Genomic DNA, 11,074 nt, shown 5'->3' on the forward strand with positions numbered 1-11,074 from the left:
CCCAGGAGTTTCACTCTCAACTTTTTGCCCCAAATTCTGCTAATAAAGTGTCCATCTCCTTGTTTGTTTAGATTCAGATTAAGTGCTGCCGTCTAATCAACACTTAAAGATAGTCTCACCTTCCAAATCTAATTACCGAGAGCAATTCATTAGGTGAGCGCTCGAGGAGGGAGGGGGGGGGGTTACCAGGGGGGTATCGCACTGGGCAGAGTCAATAATGTCCGAATTAGCCCCGCAGCTTCTGCAAGTTTTCCTTCAGATTATAATTTGGCCACATTTGAATCTACAAGAGGTTTGCTACAAAAGGCTCCAAATATCGAAATAAGACGCTCGCTTGTATGTGAATGGGCGCTCAGTTTGCACTATTGTCCACCAACTCCCCCTAAAGTCTTTTGTTATCAGCATTACTTATCGCTCCACAGTGGGCTTTGTCTCTGCAAATGGCCCCCCAATCAGCTGTCTATTTAGCTTGGGCTAACCTGTGGGTATATGCTAATCGAGGGCCCCCCAATACGAGTGAGCGCATTTTAACGACAATGTTTTGTTTTTGCTGGTCGTAGGAGAGAGGAGTGTGTTTTGGTGGTGGTGAAGGGGAGGGGGGGGGGTGCGAGGGGTTGGTGTTGGGCGGGACGATTGGGCAGCAGTTAGTGTGGGTGAGCGTGTTTCAGGGGGAGGGGGAGGAGGGAGAGGGGGGGGGGGGGGGTAAACGCCTGTCAGCCAGACAGAGCATCCTCAGTGGGGGTCTCCACTCAGCTTTAAGAGCCCCTGCGAGACCCCGCCACGCTCACTTCACTCAGTCCACGGACCTACCCGCGACAGCACCGGAGCTCATCGGATCTGACCAGAGGATTTAAGGGCGCAAATATGATGTCCTATCTGAAGCAGCCCCCCTACACTGTCAACGGACTGAGTCTGTCCACGTCCGGAGTGGACCTGCTGCACCCCTCCGTGGGGTACCAAGGTAGGGACGGATAGCCCGGCGCTTGCGTTGCGTTTGTTTAAAATGTGGATGAGAGATGTGAAGTTTCTCTTCTCGTTTCTTCCAGCGACGCCACGGAAACAGCGCAGGGAGAGAACCACCTTCACCCGGGCTCAGCTCGATGTTCTGGAGAACCTGTTCGCCAAGACCCGCTACCCGGACATCTTCATGAGGGAGGAGGTGGCTCTGAAGATCAACCTGCCCGAGTCCAGAGTCCAGGTGAGCGCCCGCAACTTACCGGCGAATTACGCGGTTCAAACGGAGCTGACATGAATCACAAAATTATAAACCACTTCACCGATACACTCATTTAATGCTTATTTTAAAATAACATTTGCGTAACAAAGTTCCATTGATGTAAAAGGCGCCAGTTATTGTTTTGCGTCGCTACCTGACTTCGTTTTTGAAAGTTAAATAAAACCATAAAACAATTTCTACCGTAATTACTGACAATTTCTTGTACAAATATAAATGATAAAAATAGAATTCCAAGTGCCAAAATATTGCTAAATTGTTTGTCGAATGTTTTTCTTAAAACGTACATCTAAAAAATAAAATATAGTCGACCTTTATCATTATAAATTAAGTCTGTACAATATCCTGGCGTCACATGGAACGAAAAGAACAAGGCAAAAATAAATGAATAAGAGAATAATGTCTGTGTTAAATAAGAATATGACATCTATGTGTCTTGTTGTCCAAAAGTATCTTGAACTTTAATTTATCTCAGTCATGACAATTAAATTATACGCATCTTAATGTAAAATAAATAAAGATGGAACGACGGGAAATGTTCCTGATAATATTATGTGAAAATTTAACTTTCAATGACATTATTTCTTAATTGAATTCCAAACTCAATCCCCTTTCCCACCAGGTGTGGTTCAAAAACCGGCGAGCCAAACACCGGCAGCAGGCCCAGCAGACGCAGACGGGTACCCAGAGTAAACCAGTGAACCGACCCGTGAAGAAGAAGTGCTCCCCGATCCGAGACGCGAGCTCGGACAGCGGAGCGAGCGGCCAGTTCACACCGCCCTCCAGCACCACCCTCCCGGCAGTGAGCAGCACCGCAGCGCCGGTGTCCATCTGGAGTCCGGCCTCCATCTCCCCCCTCGCAGACCCCATGTCCACCTCCTCATCCTCGTGCATGCAGCGATCCTACCCCATGACCTACACGCAAGCTTCCGGGTACAACCAGGGCTACTCTGGGTCCTCCTCTTACTTCACCGGGATGGATTGCGGTTCCTACTTGTCCCCAATGCACCACCAGCTCTCGGCTGCGGGTTCCACCATGGGTTCCATGGGCGGCAACGGCGTGAGCAGCCACCTGAGTCCGGCCTCCTCGCTCTCCTCGTCGGCGTACGGCGCAGCGGGCCTCGGCTTCACCGGAGCTCCGGACTGTCTGGACTATAAGGAGCAGAGTGCATCATGGAAGCTCAATTTCAACGCGGATTGTTTGGATTACAAAGACCAGTCAGCGTGGAAGTTCCAAGTGTTGTGACATTTTTAAGGACACATGAAAGGTTTTTTTTTCGTCCTTTGGTTGGGTTAACTTATTGAACATTCTCCCCAACTTTGATCAAGGACACGGAACAAATCGACCAAAAGGGATCAAAAGACTTTCAAGGAGGAGTTTTCTCCTCTTTTTTTACTTCTCTGTTGGCTTTGATCCACGAATGTGTGTGACCTCTGACATGATCCTGGATGCACTACTACTTAATTTATGACAAATATGTTTAAAGGTTAGTTTTAAGAGACAATCACGTGTTCACCTGTGTTTTATTGAAGGCCCCTTTACCCCGTTAGAAAAAGCAATAATTGTGATTATTTGTATTTACTGTATTAAATTTTTTTTTTGCTTCAACGAGACATGATTTTGATTTTTTTCCTGGTTTCCCGCAACACAAGCCCAAAACGGAATATGGAAGATATTACACAAACATATTAATACATTTGTGATATGGTTATAGAATAAACTGCACTATGTCTCTACAATATTGCTATTGTTACTATTTATAAAAGGTGGTAATAATCAACGACATTTAATAGTTTCTGACCATAAAGTGAGTAACGACAAGGATAATAAAAAAATAGTTAAATTAATGTTCAATGAACAAAATTATGTTCACGAGTCAAAAACAATTAATTTACACTAGTTTATGGTTTTAAAATAATTCGATGTTGAATTGTTAGATGTTTTACATAAATAATCATCACGGCATATTTTACACGTCCGTTCATATAAATGTTTCACGTCATTCCACCCCGCGCATTCGCGAAAAGAACGAAAACGTCCATGCTAAACGAATGGTAGGATTTGTATTCACTTGGCAACCACTTCGACTGGAAGGAATTTTGGGCGAGTTATGTTAATCCAGGCTCATGAAAAGGATAATCCCACACTTTTATTGACGGTTGCTCTCTGGTTTAAGCAAGAAATGTGAATGAGATTAATAGCGAAGACTTAAAACGCTGCAATTTTCAACGGAACAAGATTTTACTTTGAATAAATATTCGTCGTTATCCGCGATCTGACGTCACAATCCAACGATTCAACGAAATAGTTGAGTTCACCGATTAATGTAACGTGACACAAACAGTATCTAATAAATCAATCGGTGGGTCTGATATAATCCAACACAGCAACTTTTGCATTGAAGCTTCTGCCGACGTCCGTGACGCACATGTCAATGAATATTCATCCCGATATTAAAACGGGAAACGTGTAAATTCGGATTGGAAAAGACCGTCTTTTCAACGAGTTTTAATATCAATGGCAACAATTTGTTCACTTTGGCGATAAACACGTCTTTAATCACATTAGTTGGAAAAGTCAGTGTGTGTGAGTGTGGCGCAGTGGCCCCCGGGGCCCCGAGGATCCATTCAGGTTTTAATTAAAGCCCCATCGTCAGTGCACAGACATATGGGAGAGACAGACGCTCTCGCATTAATCCTCTCATCGAGTTTGAGGAAGTTTCCTCCTAAAAAAACGGGATCCTCGGAAGCGTCTGATTGACGCATGAGACCGCACAGTGCGAGCGGCGCAGCCCGAGGCAGAGCCCCCGAGAGCGGCGTCACTTCGGTGGAGGCCCGGCGGCCGGAGAATAATGGAGGAATTAATAAAGTACATAAAGTCGGAACGTAGCTGCAATAACTAACATTAAATCAAACCTGAGAAACCAACGCGAACAGTGGAGAAAATAAATAAAGGTGTGGTTTGTTCGCAGAAAAGTAACGTGATATATATATATATATATATATATATATATATATATATATATATATATATATATATATATATATATATATATATATATATATATATATATATATATATAGAGAGAGAGAGAGAGAGATTTGTTTTTTGATCTTCAGAAACAAAAACAATGTATAAATCCTAGACTTTATTTAAATAACGGGAACTGCTCAAATACAAGTAAGATTATTATTTTTTGGACAAAGACTGGAGTGTAACCGGTTTTGATTGTGACTTTATGGACGTAAGTACTGAAGCCAAGGCAGATGAGGAGGCCTAAATACAGTTTTGACTTCACTTCGGATCTCCGAAGAAAGGTGTTCTGTACATGTGCGACTTCAAAACTTCAAAGAGATTTCTAACTGTTCCAGCGACTGAATGGATCACTATCTCTGTTGGTTGACTCGACTTTCTAGACTGAAGATGAGAAGCTCAGTCAACGGGCAGAGGCTCAGAGTAGAACCACTGTGTATTGAAGGTAACTGAGGTGGCTTGACCTTTTTTGTCATATATATATATGAATGGAATCACATACATATTTAAACGATATCAAGTGGATAAGAGACATTATTAATAAATGACTTAATAAAGCGAACAACTTAATAATGGGCAGAGAAGGAGGTAAAAAAAAAAGGAGGTTGACGGTCATCAGAAAACAAAAGTGTAAATGATGTCACCAGATCAACCTGAACGTAAGTAGGTTAAAGCAGCAGCGACTGGCATATGACGACTTAGTGAAAGTATTGGAGCAACTGTCGCTGGCGATTCTTGCGACATATGCATCTGCTATTTAATATGATGAACTGGAATAATTTCCTTTCATGGAAATGAGAACGGAGGAGGTAAACGGCCAATTTGAGGATGAGAATCTAACTGTAGACTATTGTTATGCATAAGTATGTGGCCTACATTCCCTGTGAGTGTCTATCACATATCAGCACAGCCACACATAAATAATTCATCTGAGACAACAACAGTCAAGGAATCTCATTTAAATAAACAATAGTGTTTGTGTGCTCCGGTCAGACTGGCCGTTGAGGAATATGGTAAATGGACACGAGTAGACACTCGCTGACCCTCTCGGCCACTCTGATGTTGCCTGCGATTTCTTCACATGGATTACACAATGAGATGAGATTAAGCTCAATTCTATCCGATGCTGCTCACAGTACGTTGGCGGGCGAGTTTTAATGGGATGCCACAAATGCTATTGGGGGTCAAATTAACAGTCACTAAAGCTGGAGCATGTTAAGCGTAAGTGTAGCGGTGACCGTTAATCTGAAGGAATATTACCATTTGAGGATTAAAACATCAAAATTATGGCCTTAAAATACATTATCACATGCGTGTAAGGACACTTTATTTCACATCAGCTCAGGGTGTCATAATGTTATTTTATGTTGCTTTTATTTCAAAATTTCTATCATTTATTCCGTACTTTGTTATTTCCTGTGACTGAATGCCTGAAAGGCTGGTGAAAATGTGAATTTCTCATGAGGATCAATGGACTTTAACTCAGAAATATTTTGTTTTTAAAGCAAAATACATTTTTTAGAGCAAAAACCATATTCTTTTTATGCTCAGTATTTTCCCACTTCTAGTTTGAGTGCATTAATATTCACAGAACTTGAATGAAAAAAATCTATATAAACAAATCTTGATTCCATTTCAACCTGACCTCTGGTTATATTATTTTTATAATATCTGATGAATTCTTGAATGGTCTTTATGAATCGCTGCAGTCAGTGCATGCATTGACGGGAGTCAGATCTACACGCTAATCTGTACATTAATCTCATCCCTGCTTCCTTTTAAACAGAATTAACTGGTTTCTAAGACATGAGCTTGTTATGAAAGCTCCCAAACCTCTTTAAAAATGTGCAACATTTTTAACTAAATATCTTCTAAGTGGACCAGACACACATATGCTCTCACACACCCAGACACAAAGCAAAAGCTGATTACAGCTTTAAAAAAACATATGCAAAAAAAAAAACTTAATGGCCATTAGAGAATTAGTCTTTACAAAAAAATAATTCCTAGATAATGTTTCTTTTTCTTTATTTTCAAAGCGTGTATTTAGCGTCCGCAGCAGTGCAACCGTGGATTATATCAGCAGTGGATGTCCCGCCAACAAAGCACTCTGATGAGAACGGACCATTAGCAGGAGGAGAAAAATACACAAATCTCCTTATGAGAGCAAACATGGAGATGCCGTAATAAGAGATTACATGAATTTAATGGTCAAATTTACATCCATAAGCTTGACGTGCTGCTAAAAGCATTTGACGTAAACAGATGTTAGGAGTGAAGGGTGGGGTTTCCAGGTCAGGAGGTGGGTGAAATGACAGAATCGCACCTTCAACCTTTTTCTCACGTGGCTGCCCGTATCATCGTGTCTCTTTCTTCCCTCAGTTTTCAGAAGCTCATCATCAGTGTCTGATATCTGAAAAATATAGTGCATTCTTTGCAAGTTTTCATCTCACTAGGAAAATGTTTGAGGCTTGCCACAGCTGTAAAGTGTGGCCCGGGGGCTGGATTTAAATGGCCCACATGAGGTCAGACCAACACTGCATTTACAATTCAAATGACAATTATAACTCACTATTATTATGCTTTTAAGATTTTATGTCCTTTTTTCTTTTGAATCAGAATCTCCTCAAGGAGCATCACCCATTTCAAAAGTATATTTCGCCCTTCAAAATAAAGTGTATTGAAGAAAAAAAGTACATTTTTTTATCATCTTTGCCTCTATATCCCATAATTTTGTCAGTTTTTCCATCATTTAAGATTCACATTATGAATCTTTAAATAAAAATGAAATAATATACAATAGGGTAACAATGTCATGTCCTGGTGTACTTCCTTTTTTCCTGATTTGTAAAAAAGTTCAGTAGCAAAATCTAAGGCTGCCCTACTGTTTATAATGTGGCTCCATAGGAAAGTTAAATGCCCAACTCTGTAGTATAGGATTCAAGCATGTTTCAGTCACTGGGTCCGCAGTGTCTGAATCTTTTCCAAGATGGCTTTTTATCCAAATATAAAGCAGCACAGTGTCAGTGAAGTGTGCAGCTTCCTGTAGCTATGATTGGACTAGCACGCTGTCAGTTTAAAATGAACCAATGAGGCACTTTGGTTGTCATACAGGTAACAGGTTTCATTTCATTCGACCGGCCTGCTTCACCAGAACAGCTTCAAGTGGAGTTGGGGGGAATTTAGAAATTGCCTGTGCTAGAATGGGCTGGAAATGTAAGTGTGAGAAATCCTCTCATATCACACACACCACATCAGGTGTTTAGGAGACAAAGTCAGAGAGGCTAGATGGAGATGGTTTGGACATGTACAGAGGAGAGAGAGAGACAGTACATTGGTAGATGAAGATGTTGAGGTTGGAACTGCCAGGCAGAAGGTGGAGAGGAAGGCCAAAGAGGAGATTTATGGAGGTGGTGAAGGAGGACATGAGGTTTGAGAGAAGAGGAAGCAGAGGACAGGGTGAGATGGAGGAAGACGATCCGCTGTGGCCACCCCTAAAGGGAGAAGCCCAAAGAGAACAAAGAATAAGGAGGAGGAGAAGAAAAAGGAGGAGGTGGAGGAGAAGGAGAAGAAGGAGGAGGAGGACAAGAAGAAGAAGGAGGAGAAGACATAGACGGAGAAGAAGAAGATGTTGAGGTTGGAACTGCCAGGCAGAAGGTGGAGAGGAAGGCCAAAGAGGAGTTTTATGGAGGTGGTGGAGGAGGACAATGAGGAGGGCGAGACCAAGACCAGGACCAAGACCAATGAGGATTGTGACACCAGGACCAAGATCAAGACCAATGAACAGGGCGAGACCAAGACCAAGACCAATGAGGAGGGTGGCACCAGGACCAAGACCAAGAACAATGAGGAGGGTGAGACCAAGTCCAGGACCAAGACCAATGAGGATTGTGACACCAGGACCAAGATCAAGACCAATGAGCAGGGCGAGACCAAGATCAAGACCAAGACCAATGAGGAGGGCGAGACCCCTAAAGGGAGAAGCCCAAAGAAGAAGAAGATAAGACATCAATAAATCGTCCTTAGATGCATAAAAAGAGCGTCGTCCCCCAAGTGCTGTGATGCATGCGTGGATCTAAACTGCCGAGGCCTAACTCAACACAGGGGTGAAAGGTCAAGAGGCCACCATGTTCTGTTTGAGTACAGTGATGAGAACTGCGTGAATTGCAGTGAATTCAGGGGGGAAATTTCCACCAACTCATGTTGATTGGTTGAAATGGTAATTTTGTGATTGTGTGCAGATGGAGACGTACAGTAGATGAGGAAGGATGCGGAGTGTGTTGACAGATGCCTCCCCCTCGGCCCCGCCTCCACCAGGCCCACCTGTTTAGGGCAGCAGCGATGTCCTGGAAGCGAGCGTGTCTGTTGTGTATTCACGCAGTGAGTTTTAAGGGGGGGGGGGACTGGGAAGCCTGGCACGTGTGGAGCTCTGCGACGCATCTATAAGGCCAATGTCAACGCTGCCCAGCGCAGGTGCGAGCGTGTCCCTACCCTCGCTGTAGATGCAGGTCAAACCTTGATACGTGTCTGTAAATCGATCACATGCGCGTGTTGAGGGGAGCAGGAGTGTGCCCTCGCTGCACCCCCACAGCGGCCACACGCCTGGCCACCTGCTCTGGGATTAGAGAGCATGCGGATTACACGCGTCACAATGGAGATACACAAACACAAATATACCCTTGGCCAACAAAGCAGACACACGTACCGGACAACCTCGGCACTAATAGCACGGTCAGTATTACAAATTAGTTCAGGAAACAGTTGACAGCTTTTGATGCCTTCAGGTGCTTTTACTCAGACCGATCCTCATTTGCTACTCCAGTGAAATGGAAATATGATTCTATATTTTTGTTTTTACAGCGACAGGATTCTGATTCATGGCTGGTGGGATGGCACAGGCTGTTTTGCTTCACCAGCTTCCTTGTGACCCAAAGAGATCTGGCCTAGTTTTACGGTACACAAACACTGTGACGTCAAAAACGAGCGGGGAACTCATGCCAAACCAACTAGGGTTCCATTGACAAAAACAATGCTGACTGACAGACAAAACAAAAAGCACCTGTCGTGAATCTGAAAGAAATAATCGCAAACTTAAGATTTTGTTGAGTCGACCAAATGAAAATCAAGATGTGTCTATAGCTTCACAATATGATGCATTAATGGCACATTTTACCATCATGATTCTTTAAAATACAAAAGATAAGATAGACTTTTATGGATCTCACAAAGGAGAAATTCACAGTTACAGGAGCTCTTACGTTAGAAATAACTAAAAAAGAAAAGTGCAAGCCGGTCGTCATCACAACATATTTACCAATATACAAATGTGCAATATTGTGGTGCAATATGAGGTGGGGTATTGTGTACATACACAATACCAGAGAGGGTGTGTATATGATGATGGTGGACTGGTAACTAGACCGTGTTAACTACACTGTCGAGTTGAGCAATCTAACGGCAGTGGGGATGAAGATGTTCAAACAGACAGAAGCAAAATAAGTGAAAATAAACCCCAAAATATTTCATCATAAACCTTAATTCCAAAAAGGGGGGCGGGGTGGAAGTGGAGACAAAAAAATGTAGTTATTATTATTTATTATTACCAAAAACTTATGAGACTTCTACAGATTTTCACTGACAACCTGTCTATTTCATAACTTCTTTACTATAACCTGTGTTACATGAGTTGTTTTACATTATTGGTTATTTAGTTTTCGATGCACATCATCAGTTTCACCTTTAAATGAGACTTTAATTCGGCTACAGTATTAGTGAGTTATAAGCATTTAAATGATCACAACAGGTTTCCATGAGCGTTTTTTTTTAACCACGCCTGAAACAAAACACCTGAAAAGTGCCCAAATCCGTCCAGATTTCCACCCAAACTCAAGCGATCTTCTTCCCCCTATTCCTCGCCTCCTCCAGCCCCATGGGGTTGGTGGGTTTGTTTTGCTAATGACCCCATCCCGTTGTGACCTCATTCAGATTGCGCTCAGTAACTGGTGGCACACTGACACACTGCGGTGATGGGGGAGGGGCTCCCGCCCAGGGGGGGCGCCATCCTATTGTAAACATTCCTCCCTGACAAATAAGGTATTGTTATTGCTGATTAACGGCAATGAGGGGTAAAGTGTGTGTGTGTGTGTGTGTGTGTGTGGGGCAGGGTAAAGGATAATGAGGGTGATTATTGAATGACAGTAACAAGTGAAGTGCTGCCACAGATTAGACTGAACTGAAGCGGCAGCGATGATGACAACTTGATGACGAAGGTCAAAGCTAGAAAGGTTTGTCAGATGAAATACTGCATGAATAGAAAACCAGAACCTTTGTCTCCCAAATGATGAACCAATCCACACAGAGTAAAGGATAAACAGGATTTGGGTGACTACAGGACAGGCTCAAGATCATACAGTATCTGCTGATGTCAAACTCAATGTACCAGCACATTTGATCTCCACGCTCATTTGAACCTTGTTTTATTTAGGGATTCAACTGTATGGTGTTTTTATAAAGTCAGAACACAATGGTGACAACAGCGAGGATGTCTCCAAGCAGAGAAGAGGCAATAGCTGAGTCATAGTAGTAGTGGGTCCCATTTAAGAGGTTTGTCCTGATATAAATGAAATGTAGAGTGAACCGGATTAATAAGGAACCTTGCTTTTGGGACGATGGGTGGGGCTGTGACCTGGAGTCCTTCCAAGACTGAGACCATGACCGATACGGATACCAAGACCAGGACCAGTGAGGAGGGCAAGACCAAGACCAAGACCAATGAGGAGGGCGACACCAGGACCAAGACCAAGACC

The 11,074-nt window shown here is 42.9% G+C and overlaps 1 protein-coding gene across 1 annotated transcript; it reads left to right on the forward strand.

Annotated features, from left to right (window-relative positions):
• Nucleotides 1–736: 736 nt before the first annotated feature.
• LOC128771885 (homeobox protein OTX2-like) lies at nt 737–2,900 on the forward strand. Its single transcript, XM_053887717.1, has 3 exons — nt 737–961; nt 1,047–1,198; nt 1,857–2,900. Exons 1-3 carry the CDS (start codon nt 865–867, stop codon nt 2,478–2,480), a joined length of 873 nt encoding a protein of 290 aa, XP_053743692.1. The 5' UTR covers nt 737–864; the 3' UTR covers nt 2,481–2,900.
• The last annotated feature ends 8,174 nt before the right edge of the window (nt 2,901–11,074 follow it).

Source organism: Synchiropus splendidus, chromosome 15 (genome assembly GCF_027744825.2).
Source record: "Synchiropus splendidus isolate RoL2022-P1 chromosome 15, RoL_Sspl_1.0, whole genome shotgun sequence".
NCBI classification, from domain to species: Eukaryota; Metazoa; Chordata; class Actinopteri; order Syngnathiformes; family Callionymidae; genus Synchiropus; species Synchiropus splendidus.

What these genes read in the sequence shown, in the direction of transcription:
- LOC128771885 (XM_053887717.1), top strand. Translation starts at nt 865, where the DNA reads ATGATGTCCTATCTGAAGCAGCCCCCCTACACTGTCAACGGACTGAGT. An exon ending in CCCCTCCGTGGGGTACCAAG is followed by an intron (nt 962 to 1,046) that starts GTAGGGACGGAT and finishes CGTTTCTTCCAG; the next exon opens with CGACGCCACGGAAACAGCGC. An exon ending in TGCCCGAGTCCAGAGTCCAG is followed by an intron (nt 1,199 to 1,856) that starts GTGAGCGCCCGC and finishes CTTTCCCACCAG; the next exon opens with GTGTGGTTCAAAAACCGGCG.